The sequence below is a fragment of the Gasterosteus aculeatus genome, chromosome 10, assembly GCF_964276395.1.
Source record: "Gasterosteus aculeatus chromosome 10, fGasAcu3.hap1.1, whole genome shotgun sequence".
NCBI classification, from domain to species: Eukaryota; Metazoa; Chordata; class Actinopteri; order Perciformes; family Gasterosteidae; genus Gasterosteus; species Gasterosteus aculeatus.
This window is the reverse complement of record NC_135697.1, coordinates 10,491,564-10,509,227: the sequence shown is the minus strand read 5'-3', so window position 1 is coordinate 10,509,227 and position 17,664 is coordinate 10,491,564. Positions and strand designations below refer to the sequence as shown.

Below are 17,664 nucleotides of genomic sequence, written 5' to 3'. Positions count from 1 at the left end.
GTTATATGCATACCCAATATACAAGGGGGGTTGACCGTGCACAATGTACCGGGGTCTCTACGGTAACGAGGTGCGTGGCAGCCATGGCAACGTGCTGCGCCACACGGTCAGCAAGTGTGCGGCTGCTGCTGCACGCTCCGTTACTCCTCGGGTATGTAAGAGGACGGTGTGCAAATAGCAGCGTGTCGCCCAAATAACCAAAAAAAAACCTTTTGATTGGCGACCCCCCAGTCCGGTGTGAGGATGACGTAATGCATCGAGAGTGTGGCAGGCCTCAAGGTAATCACATGTTTTTTTAAGGACAGGCTCCTTAAAAAGCGTGTGATTCTGTCATATTGGATTAAAACGTCCAAAGTATAACGTATACAGTATGCATATGAAGTCAAAGTTAATAATAATAAACAGGGCGTGCTTTTGTTGCGTCTCAACCACAGTTGCTATGTCTGAAATGAAAGGTCACCAACCACAAGTGTTTTTTTGTGTAAGGGTTAGGCCACAATTTAGTTATAGCTAATTATATGATGATTTTTAGTCAGTAAACCCTTTTTCTGTAACATTGATTCCCGCAGTCCTAATTTCTCATGGTTGATGACCATTCTAGGAAATGATTTTGTTAACCGTAACAATTTAATACCATTAAAGGGATCATGATGGAAAGGTTACAGTGAGCTTGCGCTTGGCACTCCACACATAATATAAGTCCATTTAGTATAATTCTTTTTGTAATATTGGGCTGTCTTTTTATATCAATTCATCATATTGTTATGACAAACTCCACAGATTCATGTTTTCATACAATCTTACAAACTAATCTGACCAAAATGTTATTCTATGCTCCATAATACAGATATTAATATAATGTAATGCAATTTAGAAATGAAAGCATTCATTTTATTAAAACTTACAAAAGCCCAGTGAGGCAAATGTGTCTACAGATGGCAACCGAAATAATAGTTAACGTAGAAAGTGTATTTTTTTTATTTCAAACTTTTTCTTACATCCAGAAAGGTATTCACCTCATACCTAACTCCCTTCTCCCTCTCCAATTACATTGACAAAAACTACTGTTCATGACATGGAGTTCCTCTCAGGTCCCCTTGATCGACGTGAGCTGCTATAAGGTGAATGTAGTTTTTGTGAAAGATGATGGAGAGTTAGCTGTAGATGGGTCAGAAGATAGAAAGAGAAACAGGTAAGAAGAAAACCTTTTATGTCTAAACCCCCCACCCTCCTAATGCATCCCCTTCTTTTCTAAGTGGAACCAACAAAACAATCATTGGCTGGTTATTTACATGCACAGTATCCCCCTCAACCCCCACAGACACACTAACACCTGATCCCAAAGCCATCTTCATCCATAGTGAACAGCAATACAGGACCGGTAGGATGAACTTTATTTCCTGAAAACAAAATATCCTGCAAAACACATTGAACTTAATTTTTTAACATTTCACCAGACACTTTAAGGGTGTCTGGTGGTATTCTACATTTTTATTATTTTCACCAAATCACGTGAAATTATTGTGGTAATCCTACTAACAATTAGTGTTTGTGAAGCCATAGCCAGTCACATTCCTCAGTAAAATGAATTACTGTCCAAAGTAAAAAATAAAGAAACCTCATCTATGAGCCACTCTGTTGTTGGCTGATGTGTTCCCTCACGCCAATGAAGCATGGCCCTGTAGTTTATTTTGAGATGATCCCACATACACGTTCCTCTCTAAGCACTAGTGCAGCTTATGGAAAATAATAACAAAAGCAACATTTACTACTGTTTTAGTGACTTTTGCTCAAATTCACAGTGCCCAATTCTTTCCACATTTCTCTGAAATAAACATACATTTCTGCGACAGCTTTTTAAAAAGATTTTCGGTTCATGAATTGGTTTGGGCTTGAGACAAACGAGCTGGTAAATATGGTGAAGTTTTCAGCCACGCATAAACGCATTGTTGGTTTTGGTGAATGATAAAATAATGTAAAAAGCTTGATTTTAAACAGTGGTTTTAACCTCATGGGAAGAAGGACAGATGGCTCTGGGAATGGGAATCGTAAGACTGCTCTAGTTTGACATCACCACATTCTAAAACGACAACAGGTACGAACCGTGCCTCCATTTATTATGTCACCCCCCCACACACCGAAACAAACACACACACACACACGAGCGCACAAGCACCCAAAAAGAAATATCCACAGGGACGGTGAGTGGTAAGAGTCCAGGGGGCCACCACCTAATCGTGGTATTGCAGACACACAGACGCACACACACACTTGAGTAAGTGTTGAGAGCTGGCAGTTTAGTGAAGATGTGTCTTCTGTGAATCGACAGAGGTGTCCCCAGCTCAGGTTCTCTGCATCTCCCCTCCTCCTCCTTCATCGTACCACACCACCCGGCATGCTGGTTCATCCCTGAGCATACATTCTAATCAGGGCTTCATTTTCTCTTTCTCAGACACAAGCACACATGCACACACGCACACGGGTCCCCCTCCCCCTCCTCTGGGTGGGGGTAAGTCCATGTCTCCGGTAAACTGTGACACGCAGGGTGAGTGTGATCGAGGCAGCCGCCGCTCTCCCTCCGCCGCGGCACCGTCAGGGTTATTCCTGAAGATGGCACTGGCCGACAGCTAACCAGCCCTGTGTTGCAGAGAGGAAGAGATCGGGGGAGTTGGCAAAGACAGACATCACTGTTACAGTGTGCTTTGGGCATGAAAGAGGCCCTCCGTTGATTTCACACATCGAGTCCGGTTTACCCGTCATGCGGGACACATTATGTTGTCCGTGGCTCCGGAGGCTGCTTGAAAAAACATTAACCCGATAGTGTCATTGGAGTTTTTCGGCGTGTGTTTGAGAATTTGCACTACAAACCGGAGATGAGGGGTCTTAAAGAAAAGTTCATTGAGGATGAGGTGATCGGAGTTGCACACTGGGATTACAAGTCTTTCTTGGAATAAACTGCTAAATCACAGGAGTAGTCCTTACAATAAAAATGGTCACCAATAAAATCAAGTAGAGGAAAAGCGGATATTGTTATATTTATTACTCACGTGTAAAGAGGCTGGAGTTGCAGATGGGAGGACTTCTGAGGAGGCTGGTAACCATACGAGTCAAAGCCACCGATGAAATCAACTTCAAAAGGAGAAAGACAGAGAAGGGATGACATCATGCCCCTTTTCCTTAAATACATGTTTGTTTATTTTTAAACCAAGTGTTTTTTCCAAGATCAGATTTGTTGTTGACATGAGAGGTACCATAACGCTTACAGTGGGCCTTTATTACACTGTAACGGATCTGCATGAGAAAACTGATACATCATCTCTCTCGCTGCTTATATGTCACTGATACATCATCCTAAACTCTCTCAATCGATTCAGAAGAACAAACTTATGTCATCTCAGACGCAAGATCTGACATCCTAATAGAATTACTCCTGTGGGGTTATATTCTTGCATTTAATGTGAATGACATCATGGGACTTAATGCAGAATCTAAACTGGTATATCTGGTGTTGATGACAATTGCTTAATACACCATATTTCACTCGAATGAAATAATTATCAATATAGTCAAAGATACTTGCCAAAGTATAAATTAAGACGTCACAGCGTGATACCTACGGTTACAGAAAATCAAGCTCATGACGCCCTATTCTAACTAAAATACTTAATTATACCTTTTAAGTGACGGGGAAATGCTTGGGGACGGCCCACCCAAGCCCACAGACAAGCAGCAGCACGACACTCCTGACAGAGGGAACCTTCTGGCAGACCCCTCTAATAAAGCCCCCAGATCACCCGGGGGGAATCCTCTGCGGTGATATTGCTCGACATATTGCTCAGGCGGGAGGAATGAGGTAATAAGCTAACAGGACCCAACGTACGAAGATGCGGATCGCTTACTCAAAAAGCCCTCTCAACAGTATGACACAAGTAAACCGGATCCGCTGAACAAAGTGCTGGAATAAGATCAGCGGGATTCCAGGAGAAGAGAAAAGCACTCACAGCTGTCCTCGTCATCCTGGAAGACTTTACTCACGTAGCAGGCGTATACAAAGCCAAAAAGCTGTAATAGAGGAGATGTTGAAAATGATGAGTGTCGCTGAGCAGTCAAGGCTGAGGGTCAGCAAAATAAGAATACAGATAATAATTTTTAACAATGTAGAACATTTTACTTTATGTGTGGGTGTAAAACAAAGCGTTGTATCATAATCTGTGTGTGTGTGTGTGTGTGTGTGTGTCTGCGTTAGATACGTACAGCCAACAGGACCTGAATGGCCGAACTTAACACCTCTATGTACTGGTAGTCAAGGAGACACCCAGAGACGGTGATGACATGGTGGTCGTCAGGGGCCATGCGAGAGTCGAGCACTGCCGTTACCAGGCAACCAGGACCATGCTCCATCCACCACGAACGATGAAGGGACGTGTTGAACGTCATAAGAAAGTCTCTGTCCTAAAACCACAAACAGTCGTACCATTATTCTCACGGTGGATGTTTTTTTTAATCAAATCTCAAAATGCCAGTGTACAGTGAAAAATATCCCAATGTACCAGAGCCTAATCTACACTGATATAAAACAGAAGAGGCTGCTAATCTTATGATTTAAGAAGCTGGAACCAAAGATCGTTAAATATTTCATGATGATACATGATTTAAATCAGGTCCCTGTTAAGGGGTCACAGAGAAAATGCCGGGAGACACGATGCAAGAAGAAAGCAGAGAAAAAAAACACATTTATGCGACACAAAATGGGTGTTTTGTGGTTGTTTTCAACAACTAGGTGAATAAGATTTACATAAAGTATTCAAAAGAAACAATTGTAGTAGTAACAATTACTCTTGGGGCAGAACCCACCTGAGACAGGTTTCCAACTTCCAGGTAGAAACAGATGATGAACGAGTTCCAACCCACCCAAAGGACCAGCCATACTGCATACTGCCAAACAGGGAAACAGGTCAGTTTCTCCACGAGAGCAACTGCACACCGACGCCGTATCAATTTAAAGTAAACAGGAGCTGTGCATCACCAGAGCGAGCGAGGGATATACTCACAAAGATAAGGTATCTGAAACGAAACTGCACGGTGCCAAACATGCCGAGGATGACGGCCATAATGTGCAGGAAGTTGGCCAGGATGGGAGCCCATTGGTAGCCCAGAAAATCAAACACCTGCCTCTGAAGGGCTGCCACCTAGAAGACGGTGAGAGGGGTCATACACATTAGAGTAAAAAAAACAAAAACATAAACACACATCCAAGGACAAATACCACGTTAGTAACACAATGCACACAAGTAATTATGGTCCCCCCCCCCCCACACACACACCAATAAATACACGCAGAGACAGTGGCAGGGATACATGCATAGGTCTGCCGCAGCTGTTTCCATGGTAACTGCCTGGAGCACCAGCCAGTCCAGCGACTGTAAAAGAGGAGCACCCCCTAAAAGCTCCCCCAAAATAATGAGAATCTATGGGCCGAATCCCCGGGACACACACAACAACTCATCAGGCGTGCAAACAATAGCCGGGATAACCAACCCTCCCACGGCTGTGGTCCATGCCTGCTTCACCCTCATTACAGGAATAGCTCATAACGTCTCATATTACACACTTATTACATTTAGGGATAGTCTCAAGCTATTTGTAGGCACAATGAGCAGTTAACTTTAACTACAGAATGGAGACCAGATGGTGAACAGGGCCTCATTGTCCCCTCATTGTGCTTAACGTTCACATGGGTTTTACCAGATTGGGGGGTATCACCCATCCCTCTCCCTACAGACAGGACACCAAAGCACCCCCCCCCCCCCCCCTCCTTGCCCTTCAAAGACACACAAACACTCGCACACACCCTGGCCTGTAATGTACTGTAGTAGTCCCTCCAAGCAGCTGCAGCTCAAAGCTTTTTTTAGTGTGACTGAGGAGAAAGACTGGACTAAAAGTGATTACATTGTGTGTGTGTCTGTCTGAAGCCGCTGCTCTAATTCTATCATCATGTTGAGTGAGAAGAGCCAGTTTGGACCGTGCACACAACACACACACACACACACACACTGAGAGACCACACAAAAACACACACTCACCAACTGCAGTGAACATATCACTAGCAGCGTGCATCTTCCGTCGCACTTCCCCATCTTGGAAGGCTCGGGACGCGGCTTGGAGCCGCGGAGGCTCCGGGGGAACGACGGGTCCCCGGTCAGATCCAGACTGCCTGGCCGTCTCAGCTCACACCATTCCCGGCCGAATAGACCTGCCCGAGGCGGCCACCTCGTCCCGTAACGCTGGTCCGACCCCGTCAAACTCACAGCGAGTGACCCATCCCGGCTGTTGGTTTTTAGTCGGTAAATACCAATAGCGAGGAGGGGGGGAAGTGTGAGTGGGGGGGGGGGGGGAGAGGAAGCGGGGGGGGGGGGGGTCCACTTCACACCGGCCTGCTGCGGTCCGACCACCACCGACAACCGAATCACCTCGGCCACACCTTCCGGAGAGGGGACACACAAAGACACAAAGAGAGACGGAAAGCTGTCTTAATCTGCCCCGGGGCCACAGACAGAAACGAGCATCATATGATACCGGATCACACGCGGAGGAGGAGGAGGAGGAGGAGGAAGAGGAGGGGGTCGTTACTACGGCTATCGAGTGGGCTCCATGCGATCTGCCCCGGACACAAAGCAACCCGTTGTGACTCACGGTTTTTCAAGAGACGGAAGAGTCCTCGTGTCCCCGACTCCCTCCTCCTCCCCCCCCTAAACCCACCCCCGTCCCGGTCTTCTTCCCAGTGGCCGGTGGAGAATCAGGTTAACGGTGCGCTCACCAGTACCGGGCTCCGGGCTCCTTCTCGCAGCGTCTTTTGTCAACAATCGGTGCCGGGGCGGGCTCAAGAGGAGCCCAAGGGGGGGTGGAGAGAGAGAGGGAGCGAGGGGGAGGGGAGAGGGGGGGGGGGCGCTCAGTCACCGCGACCCCCTCGAGGAGGAGCTGCACTGATTCTGCAGACCCTCGTGAGTTTGTGCGTCCGTGGGTCTTTTTTCCTTTTTAACTTGTATTTTTTTTATTATCCATCTTTGGTGAAGCACTTCCGGTTTGAAAGGCAAATATGACTTGTCCTCAGAGGAAACTAGGAAGAAATCGTACTAGTAGATTGGAAAAAAAAGACTATGAATAAAATCTAAAAATAAAAATAAATGTAATGGATTGCAATTTTTGTCTTTTAAGTTAAGCTCATCTTTCAAAAAATACAATAAATGAATAATAAAAAAATATATTAAACGCATGTTAACTACACTAGGTTCATAGTAGAAACTGTAACAAAGAATATAAATAAGGTACAGAATTGCCACCTAATTTCCCCATAGAGTCCTGTATCTCCGACCAGCCAGGAGGCTCCACATTAGGGGAGTTTGATTGTTGCCGTTTTTCAACTTGTCATCTAAAAATGGTTTGTCTGCTTCTCATCAGCAATTTTACTGCCCACTCAGACTTTTGTGCTCAATTGATTCCTGTTTACCCCAATTGTACCACCATGAAGAGTCAGTTGTTGTGGCAAAGTAAACAAAGTTTCACTGTGGCGTTTTGCTTCTCGAGGTACAGGAACAGAAATATACTGTACATACAGCTAAAAAGAGGAGACAACACAGCTGAAAAGGGTCAATGTCTCTGCACAGAATAAGATGTGGTCATAAAACAAGAGGACGTGTCTTGTCCTTCCTTTCATATTGCCTCAGTGTTCATATCAAAGGCCCACTTCTTGTCAGTAATAATATGTTAACTTGTGAGAAGAACATTGGGATACTCACTTTTGTTCAGTGACTTCATCAGTAAGTTGGACATAAAGCACCGGAAAGAGTCACAATGACAAATGAATCTCACAAATGCGTTTTGAAAGAATATTCAAGTTTATTATAAAGAAACAAATCCAATTTTTTTTTAAAAGAAAAAAAAAAAAAAAAAGGGTCTTGGCGGAGCGGTTTGTGACTGATAATAAAACTTCAAACACACGTCCTGAGGTTGTTCTGAGACAAGCTGAAGCTCATGAAACTACAGAGACTCCTCACCCACTGACAAACACCACCCATCCACTTCTGAGGCAGGACTCACACACACACACATCTTCACACACACGCTCACACACTAACACTACTGAATTTCTCCCATGTAGAGCCTTTTGTCACTGGCGCCAGACAGCACTACATAGAGGGACAAGGAAAAAAGGTTTATGGTTAGACATTGTTGAAAATGAGAATCCCTCCAGATAATTTGTCCTTCTACTCAAGATAACGGCCTCAAGTGTCTCGATGCCATCGTTCCAGCGAGCACTACGGGGTGTAACCGGAGACGGAAGCAGCAGTGTGACTCACCTATAGGCTCCTCTGGGTGAAAGGCCACCTCATTAACCGAGCCGGCGTGGCCCGGCAGCTTGTAGAGGATTCTACGTGATGTGGTGTCCCAGATGTACACGAATCTATGAACACACAGAAGCAGACGGCTGGAATGACTCTTGATGCGAGACAGTGGGGACATAAGAGACTAAAAGGACTACACATTACATCCATCTTCCAACTTCAGATGCTTATCTAGTAGATAAACCTTTGTAATATTGTAGTTATTATAAACTATTACAAGTGTGGAAACAAATTGGGTGGGTTTAATACATATTTACGTCTTATTTTGAAGAGCAGTAGAGGCACAACCTCTTATATATGCATATATTGTATTTTTTAGACCATAGTCCAATTTTTCATATTTCTGTGCACAATTTCCAAATCCATGTATACATTAGTCTTCTTAAAACAAGAAGCCATCAAAGACAATAGCGTACATCACCGAGGCCGATGTGTGCGTGGGCTTGTCTCTCACCTGTCAGCGGAGCCGGCAGCGATCTTACTGCCGTCAGTAGACCAGGAGCACCTCAGCAGGTTCTGAAAGACGGGAACAGACGTTAGAAACCGAATTAGCGACACGACACATCCGACGAACAAGCGAGCTGAAAGAATGTATAATCCCTCATCCTTGATGGTATTTATAGTTGGGAGACGTATCGGCCGTGTAAATTCAAGTAGATCACACTCTGGGTCAGAGAGTTATTTGTGTTACCTTCTCAAAGTTGTGAACGTTGCCCTGGAAAATCTTCACGCACCGCTCCTTGGGTGCAAATGGCCGGACATCCCAGATACGCACTACAGACAACAGAAGGATTAAGCAGGGGAAGCTTCAGTGCAATGAGAAAGGAACGGGTATTTCTTATGCTGTAAACACACACACACACACACACACACACACAAACATCCTACCTGTGTTGTCCATGGAGTTTGAGAGAAGGTACGATCCCTCAGAGCTCAGGCTGAGTCCGGTCACTGAGTCACCGTGACCGTGCATGTTATAGATCAGCTTGTTCTGCCTCAAGTCCCACACCTACACAACCCCAAAAAATACAGCTGTCGACAGTGTCCATCTTCTGACAACATATGAACAGAATGAAAAACAATACCTCTAAAAATCACACTGCGGCCCGCTGCGGGAGTTGAAGGTAACAGAACAGAAGCTATTCTTGCCTTCAAACAGGGCCGTCTACACCAATTTCATCCAAAACAATAATCCTTTATGCCGGCTGTTATCACTGAGGTTAATGTCTTTTATCAAAAGTAAAAGCGTTGTCAATTCTTGCGCCATGCATTTTTGGAAATGTGCTGCAGTCTCTACAACCAAATGCATTTCCAGAACTTCTCCACTGAGACAGATTATAGATATTATCTTATATGGCTTTTCCCAATTTTGCTTACATCCATATGCATTGATGTCTTAAGACTTTTACGCAGTCTGTGAAATGAACTTATTATGCAGGACGTTAATTTTTCTGAGTGTAATTCGCTGGTTCTCAGTGTGCTGGAGCCAAGTACCTTGATGTCGTTGTCGATGCCTCCAGAGAGGATCTGATCACTGGTGTCATTGAATGTGGCGGCGAGCACCTGGTAGGTGTTCTGGAAAGTGTGGATTGCGCCTTTCTTACGAATGTCCCACAGCTGCAAAGGTGACCAAAAACACACATGTAAAGATAAACAGGAGCCACTCCACTGCTTTACTTGAGATCCATTTTGTGGCAATGGCACTATTAATCTACATGTCAAAAAATATTACGAGTCAATATAGGTCTGAGTCTAAATAGGGCGGAAATTCGAATTCAGCATTTACACGGACCATTGTATCTAAACCAATCTGAAGCTAAAAATCTCACTTTGACCGTCCCGTCATCGCTGCCGGTGCAGACGAGCTGGGGCCCTCGGCGAGCAGGGTAGCAGGTATTAACGAAGGAGGTGTGGCCCTTCAGACGCTTGATCCTCTCGCCGGTTTCACTGTCCCACACGCCTACAGTCTTGTCCGTGCTCGCGGAAAACAGCATGCTGAAACACACAAGAGGGAAACACAGTGGGTCGACCCTTCACAAACACTTTTCAGCCTGCACGATTGACTCATGAAATACGTTTTTGACACTTCTGTTGGTCGTAATCGCAGCCGGCTAGTTAATTTGAAGAAACCAAAAATATGTTGCCCTACATATATTACAGAAACTTGATTTAACAGTCCCATTTGCTTGGTAGCTTGGTTTGGACTAACATAAGTGATGAATATCAAATTCCATTGAAATCCCCCCCCCTAAAAAAAACAATACTAACCCTGTACTAACCCTACAAATAATTGTTGCATCCAATTAACAGAAAGATAAACTTTGTAATGTCAAATAAATATATAAGTTAACCAAAGGTAAACAGCTTAACACCACTGGTAGTCCACCATGGACTCACTGGTAAAACTATGGCACCAAAATGATAAAGGTTTGGACTCCTGCAGGACCAAAGATACCAACAGAACCAACAGAAGTTACGGATTCCTACTAAAGCCTAGTTCATGCGTTTTCAGAGCGACACAGACGCAAGACCCCCTTGCGTGTCCTTTCACACCTCCTTGCGTCCTTGCGTGTGTCGAGCCATTTTTCTAGGCTTGCGTCGCTTTCGACACAAGTGACGCAAGCCTCCTGCAGCGCACCAGCCTGTGATTGGTCTGATAACTACATCCTTTACGGAGTCTCACATTTCCGCTTTCATAGCCGATACCGCCATTATTAAAATGAAGAATGTTTACGAGAGAACGGATCAGATTTAAGAACTTTTGGCGGAGGAAATGCGTAAATTCATGGAGGGAGGGAGATCGCCGCAAACGTCGGTTTGCCGGTCGATAAGTGTACAAAGTTGTGGAGGAAAATACGGGACAAATGTGTCCGCGATGAAAAGCAACAGTGGCGATGCACGGGGCAATAAAGTCTATGCTAAATAAATAAACAAACCAACGACTTCCACACACAAAGATGTTTTTTTCAACAAAAACACGTTACTCCACCTATTGTTCTGGCGGTGAATTGCTCTGCAACACGCGCAAGCCTTTTAGAACCATGGATTGAAACGAGTGCGTCGACGCAAACGCAGAAGCATGCGCCGGCCTTATTGAGAGAATCGCAATAACTCAAATCACGTTGCAGGTGTTAAAGAAAGTATGAACCAGACAAAAGCAGATTGCTATCCCAAAAATGTAAATCATACCTACCAGGAATCATTCTTCCTTTGATCTATTCACTCGCATGTCTCAATGTGATGCTATTGATTTGGTTAACAAAGCTCATCATATCTGAATACGGTTGGGTGTATCAGGGTAACCCTGTGACGTTGTCTTCATACCTGCCGTCTGTGTTGTAGTGGAGCTCCATCACTGCTCCACTGTGGCCCTTCATAGTGGCATAGTTGTCACAATCCCCATATACATTCCACATCACTGCAGAAAAGAAACGTGGCACAAGTTATTCAAAGTAACTGGGAAGATGCCGACAACGTTTGTGCGAACTCCATTATTATCTTGTTAACATCTTACATATGAGCCGGTCAAATCCTGAGGAGGCCAGCGTGGCTCCGTTGGGGTGAAACTTGCAGCAGTAGACCTCCCCCTCATGGCCCGACATCAGCATGATGGGAGCCTGCAGGCTGGAGCTCCGTGGGGGGCCCTACGGGACACACATGGAAGCTCAAACATAGTGGCTTTCGGGCAAAAAAAACCAAAAAACTATTTAGGAAACATCCCAGGTTGCTGTTCATCCCAGTGGACTGCACGATAATAAGAGGTCAACGGGGGCCAACCAGCATTTTAAAGAACTGCAGACATGGAGCTTTGTGCATATGTGTCATGTAAAAGCTGAAGGCAGAGCCTCCAAATCACAACAATTCTAAAGTAAGTTTAACTAAAATGTATGTTATAATCTTTACAAATTAAGGATTTATTTAAAGAGTATTCTATTTGACTGAATGAACTTACGTTAGTGGTAACGTTAGCTAATAAAATGTAGTGTACATTATAATAACGACTTGTTCTTCTCCCAACACCTTTAGTGTGTCACACAAAACAAGGTATCTCCTCCAGTCGTTCGCCAGTGGACTGATAACACATTTGAGAGAATTTTAAGAAAAAAGTTAAGAGACGTGATACATAATGTGAGAGACATCTACAACAATGAATAATGACTTTAAATAGTGCCTCTTCTTAGCTGACTGGATGTTAAAAAGCCAAATGATAGCACTTCCTTCGTTGTTTGTGTACAACGTTATATGACGTTAAGCTAGCGACACGGCACCATAAGACCATTTAAACAGCTAAGTAGCGCACTTACGGGCAAATTGGGTAGGATTATGGTAACCGGTGGGGTTTTATGTGCTTTGATCACCGTTGAAGAGATGCTAGGAGAGCTTATAGAGTCACAGAGTTATAGCAACGTTGCTCTACGTACCATCGCCACGAGTTGTTGCGACTGAGCCGCGGCCACCAGCTCCGTGCGGGGTCGCTTCACGGCGGCCGGAACCACCGCCATGTCCGCCGCTCTCTTCTTGGGTTCAATCATCCTGCTTTAGTCGACAAGAATCCGGAACACAGTTGAATTTAAGAGAAAAATTTAAAGAAAAAAATGAATGGATGTCTTTCGTGGAAGGACGTCGAACAACGGAGTTAAGAGGAAGAGCATAAATATACTTCCGCTGGCTATGCGGCTTGTGATTGGTCGAGGTCTGCACTGACGGCGCTGATGGGTCGAGTTCTGCACCGACGGCGCTGATTGGTGCAGGCAGCTTGTTGTTCAACTTAACTGAACCGGATGTAAAACTATAACAGCTTCACTAATACGAAAGGTAACGCACACACACTCGTATTTTTATATTAACATTTGATCGCGTCGCATTTATACTTAATGTACTACAGCCAGGGTGATTAATTAATGAACATTTTCCCCGTTGGCTTTTGTGAGGGTTTGGCTAACCAGATTAGCTAACGTTAGCTGAAGACTGCCTGGGTCTTCCGTTAGCTAGTTTAGCTTAGCTAGCTAACGTTAGCTAAAATGTGACTATTTAAATTATGCCGCTCTGTTACAGTAGATGTAAAGTGCCTGCAAACGTTTTCATCTAAGGTTCCGTTGCACATATTTTTATCTTCCGAATCGCATATTACTCGAGCATATGACATCCCTGAAAGAAATGAAAAGTGACATGGAAAGGTGCATAATTTGAATCTGTAAAGTATTTTTTAATGAAAAATGTCAAGGAGCTATTAAAACAATTTGAATATTTTAAATATTCTAATTATTCTTCCGGTTGTTGAGACCCCTTCGAAAATGTCTGCGAGGCCTTGCTATGTAATGTATTAATAGTACAGGTTATACGGTTAAATCAGACGGATGGACTAGTCAGACAGATGCATTAAAATAAACATAGTTAAACATTTTTCGCATAAGATCCTATCCTGTAAACATGTAGGCTAAGCTGTTCAAAGATTTCAATTGGAAATTCAAACTCTTTTTTTTTCATCTTCAGCATTGCCTTAAAAAAAACCTTTAAACCCCCCAAAAGAAAGTTCTCTACTTTGTTTATGATACTAAAATGATAAAATATGTCATTCTTCTAGATCCACTGATTGATACCTGTGGTCCACTGGGACCATGTCGGACAGTGATGGCATTGCACAGGAGCCAACTGGACTGGATGGTCTGCCACCAATGCACAGCATTTCCAAGGGAGAGGTGGTCTCTGTGCAGACCTATGGAGCCTTTGTCAGACTGCCAGGATACAAGAAGGAAGGTTGGAAAAAAGTTCATTTGTTTTTTGTGCAATGTTTTTGCAAGCATTTCCAGAAGCCAGAGAGATGAAACAAGCATACATACACATAAAGGCAAATTAATCACACTTATATAAATACATTTATTAAAAGAAGGCAGAGAACAGCACAAACAGGTAAATAGCAGATAGATAACAAAATAAGAACAATAAACTACAGTAACACAGACGTAAAGTATAATAAAACGTATACAGCGGCAGAAAGATGCTTAGTCGAAATCTGCATCCGCTGCCGGTTAGAACCACTGCGTCAGATGTGGGACTTTGACCTGAGCCAAAAGCAAATGCAGACTGAGTGCCAATGATGCAGGAACCATAGTGCATGGTGTCTGTATCAGGGTATCACAGTGCTGCGTCAGCAAGGTTGAGGAGAAACCGCCTGTCATCTGCTCCACACAATACAACTACAGCAGGATTTTCACATTACAACAGAATTCCTTCTCCGTTTGCAAGAAGATGTTTGATTATCAATTTTGTAAAGCAGCCAGCAACCTACAATCAGTGAATCTGACACAACATAACCAAATGTACAGTGCAGGTTTATATTTGAAGTATGTTGACCTATTTTTTTAAAAGTCAGTACAATCACCCGAGTTTTGTGACTTTCTAGTAAAGGTTTTCAGTAATTGTTTGAGGTAGGCTATTCCTAATCGTTATTAGGAAATGTAACAGTGGGGGCGTCAACTATATTATCTATATTAACACCTGTGATACTTTTTGGATATTGATTTGTTGTTGCACATTTGTCCTTGACCTGCATGTCAAACTGAACAACAGCTGCTCATTTTCACCACTAGGGGGCGAGCTAAGCAAAGTTTACAAGGGTTGAAATCAGGATTTGAGCCATGTTATTTATATTCCAAGAAAGTTATCTATGTTTTTTTCGACATTTCACGTTTGAAGGACAGGGTTTTAGATGAAAGCATTTTTTTGGGGAAGTTGGAACTGTGATGGGAATTCTGGGAAAAACAGCGTGTTTTTTTTATCCAAGCAATTTCTAATTGTCCATATCCCAAACCTTTTTAAAGCACTCTGCTCAGCATCGTATATCTTGTTGTGTGTATAAGTAAACGTTTTTTCCTCTACTCTACACGTACAGGTCTGGTGCATGTGAGTGAAATGTCAGCCTCGCGCGTTGAAAACGCCTCAGAAATTGTGGATATGGGGGAAAAGGTGTGGATTAAAGTCATTGGGAGAGAGGTAACAACAACACACACACATACACGCAACAAGCTGTGTCAGTGAAGTAAGCAGCATGACTGCAGCTCTTTTTCCTGTCACTCAGATGCGAGATGACAAGGTGAAGTTGTCCTTTTCAATGAAAGCTGTCAATCAGGGAACTGGACAGGACTTGGACCCAAACAACGTCATGGGAGAGTGAGTACATATGGATTAATGTTGTTGTGCACTCTGTTTGTCCGCGTGCGTGTGATTTATTCCCTGCGTGTGATTTGCAGGCAGGACGCAAGGCGACGCAGACAATTCCGAGACCACACAGGCAACAGGATCACACTGGAGGCCGTCCTCAACACCACGTGCTCAAAGTGCGGTTGCAAGGGTACGACGACAAAACGTTTCACCTCGAAAGACAAAAATACACAGAGTGTGTAACTGTTTCCAGCAAATGTCTCCAGGGAAATTAGCTCAAAGTCCCTCTGCCCCCTTTCAGGTCACTTTACAAAGGACTGTTTCTCCGCTCCGGGCTTGCAGTACGCTCTGTTACCCGACGAGGACGACGAAGAGCCGCGGCGGCGGCAGCAGCAGCTCCCGCTGCCTCGGCAGCCGTCCTCGGTTGCACCACAGCTGGAGTCAGGCAAAAAGAAGAAGAAGAAGAAGGTCACTATGTTACAGTTACTGTTTCGAGTGGCTATTGCTTCCTTTTTTGTCAGTCTGGTTTCATGAGTCGTCTGAAACCACATGTCTGTTAATGGAAATGCACACGTGCGGTTGCTCACATTGTGAGAATGAACGCGGCTCTGTGAGAACTGTGGAAAGCATTGTGTTTTCAGGTATAAAATCTCTGCCTCCTACGTTGTGTTCCTGCATTGTCACGTCCCTTTTTCAGTTTCACAAAATAAATGTCCGTCTGGTACGTTCTGTTCCAGGAGAAGAAAACCAAGAAGAAGAGGGAGAGAAAGGAGTCGGAGAGCGGCAGCAGCAGCAGCAGCGACGGCGGCGAGTGCAAAACCAAGAAGAGGCGCCGCGAGCACACTCACGACAAAGAGGACAAAAAGAAAAAGAAACACAAGAAACACAAATCGCACAAACACAGCTGAGACAGACACTCAACTGAAACCCACGTCGCCAGTCACACGACCGACGCGAATAAAGAGGAAGTGGGTAGCAACAGACGGAGGGACAGACTTCCCGCTGTGAATCCTTTACTTAAACTTTCCCAACAATAGCTTGTTTAGAAAAAAAAAAAACTTAATTGATTTGAGTGAAGGGAAGTTCTCACCACCTGTTTTCTTCATGTCGCTGGAAGCACACTCAGGCCTCCTGTCAAAATATGTCGAGAGCAAAGAGTGTCTCCCGCTCAGAGGTAGGTCACATATATGTCACCCTTATGGAAGCAAGTGGAACCGCTCCGGGAATCCAGATATTGTTTACAGCTATCAGGTTTCATTAAGAAGATGACGAACCTGAATCTTCCAACAACCCACATTAAAAAAAGCTACACACACACTCACAGGAAGTAGTCGGGACAAACAGGACGTGTAAGTGCAGCACAAGTGAGCCCGATAGGAAGCGTGGGTGGCGATGACATCCTGAGGTCGGATGCTTCTTATTGTTCGTGTGTGTGTAGATCAACATGTGAGTTTGTGTATCTTTGCCGCCCGGTGACTGTGCATTACACACAACCTTCCTTCCTGCCTGTCAGCTGTTAAATCCATTAAAGGAATGTTTTTTATTATTATTTGAGAACACAAAAGATACGTGTGTGTGTGTTTGGGTTTGGTCCAGCCCTGCAGTTAGATAACAGTAACGTGTGCCAGAATAGAACTAAGCTGAGGTATTTACACAACACCTTTATGTCCCATGAGGTCAAAGAGTAGCGTTTTTCAGATCTTTTCAAATGGTTTTCCCCTCGTCAAGTAAGAGAACACAAAGGAATGTTGAGGAATCTGCCTCTTTTGACCTGTTCTGACCCCGAAGCTCCGACATGTAGGATTGTGCAGAGATGTTTTCCAGCTGCAGTGATGTGTCTCGGTGCAAATCTGTTGGCAGGTACAACAGCACATTAGTTACTCTCAAGAACATTGAACATCATTTCAATATAACTGGAACAATCAGTTGACACAAACAGTTGAGAATTCCATGTTTCTACATATTTGTCCAGCTTCTGTCACAATGTTTGATTTTGGGAGGGCTGGAACGTTCTTTTCCTCATGATGTCCCTGAGTTCTGACACAGTTCTGCTTCCATGAGGGATTAACTCATTTATCTTGTAAAATCTTATTTTACATTA

General features: G+C 44.1%; 3 protein-coding genes across 4 annotated transcripts; 1 reads left to right on the top strand and 2 right to left on the bottom strand.

The window, feature by feature from the left end:
* Positions 1 to 954: 954 nt before the first annotated feature.
* On the bottom strand, positions 955 to 6,946 carry nkain1 (sodium/potassium transporting ATPase interacting 1). 2 transcript variants are annotated; one of them, XM_078081661.1, is made up of 8 exons: positions 6,694 to 6,946; positions 6,084 to 6,481; positions 5,052 to 5,189; positions 4,855 to 4,935; positions 4,255 to 4,452; positions 4,002 to 4,062; positions 3,048 to 3,129; positions 955 to 2,637 (listed from the first exon to the last, which is right to left on the bottom strand). In XM_078081661.1, the coding sequence occupies exons 2-8, from the start codon at positions 6,135 to 6,137 to the stop codon at positions 2,628 to 2,630; spliced, it is 624 nt and encodes a 207-aa protein (XP_077937787.1). In that variant the 5' UTR covers positions 6,138 to 6,481; positions 6,694 to 6,946; the 3' UTR covers positions 955 to 2,627. The 2 variants fall into 2 exon arrangements, with proteins under 2 accessions (XP_077937787.1, XP_077937788.1); XM_078081662.1 differs by having other exon boundaries at positions 6,818 to 6,927.
* Positions 6,947 to 7,876: 930 nt separating this feature from the next.
* On the bottom strand, positions 7,877 to 13,991 carry snrnp40 (small nuclear ribonucleoprotein 40 (U5)). The gene is made up of 10 exons (XM_040189505.2): positions 12,824 to 13,991; positions 11,917 to 12,046; positions 11,727 to 11,820; positions 10,232 to 10,397; positions 9,897 to 10,019; positions 9,291 to 9,411; positions 9,094 to 9,176; positions 8,857 to 8,918; positions 8,358 to 8,461; positions 7,877 to 8,186 (listed from the first exon to the last, which is right to left on the bottom strand). The coding sequence occupies exons 1-10, from the start codon at positions 12,932 to 12,934 to the stop codon at positions 8,137 to 8,139; spliced, it is 1,044 nt and encodes a 347-aa protein (XP_040045439.1). The 5' UTR covers positions 12,935 to 13,991; the 3' UTR covers positions 7,877 to 8,136.
* Positions 13,987 to 17,127, top strand: zcchc17 (zinc finger, CCHC domain containing 17). The gene is made up of 6 exons (XM_040189506.2): positions 13,987 to 14,159; positions 15,295 to 15,395; positions 15,481 to 15,572; positions 15,653 to 15,753; positions 15,865 to 16,031; positions 16,301 to 17,127. Exons 1-6 carry the CDS (start codon positions 14,021 to 14,023, stop codon positions 16,469 to 16,471), a joined length of 771 nt encoding a protein of 256 aa, XP_040045440.2. The 5' UTR covers positions 13,987 to 14,020; the 3' UTR covers positions 16,472 to 17,127.
* Positions 17,128 to 17,664: the final 537 nt, after the last annotated feature.

Coding starts and splice junctions, on each gene's coding strand:
- nkain1 (XM_078081661.1), bottom strand. CDS start 6,137: ATGGGGAAGTGCGACGGAAGATGCACGCTGCTAGTGATATGTTCACTG. Junction 4,453..4,854: donor AAGTTGGAAACCTGTCTCAG/GTGGGTTCTGCC, acceptor TTGTGGTTTTAG/GACAGAGACTTTCTTATGAC. Junction 3,130..4,001: donor CCAGGATGACGAGGACAGCT/GTGAGTGCTTTT, acceptor CTCCTTTTGAAG/TTGATTTCATCGGTGGCTTT.
- snrnp40 (XM_040189505.2), bottom strand. CDS start 12,934: ATGATTGAACCCAAGAAGAGAGCGGCGGACATGGCGGTGGTTCCGGCC. Junction 12,047..12,823: donor CGCAACAACTCGTGGCGATG/GTACGTAGAGCA, acceptor TGTGTCCCGTAG/GGCCCCCCACGGAGCTCCAG. Junction 11,821..11,916: donor AGGATTTGACCGGCTCATAT/GTAAGATGTTAA, acceptor TCTTTTCTGCAG/TGATGTGGAATGTATATGGG.
- zcchc17 (XM_040189506.2), top strand. CDS start 14,021: ATGTCGGACAGTGATGGCATTGCACAGGAGCCAACTGGACTGGATGGT. Junction 15,396..15,480: donor TTAAAGTCATTGGGAGAGAG/GTAACAACAACA, acceptor CCTGTCACTCAG/ATGCGAGATGACAAGGTGAA. Junction 15,754..15,864: donor CTCAAAGTGCGGTTGCAAGG/GTACGACGACAA, acceptor GCCCCCTTTCAG/GTCACTTTACAAAGGACTGT.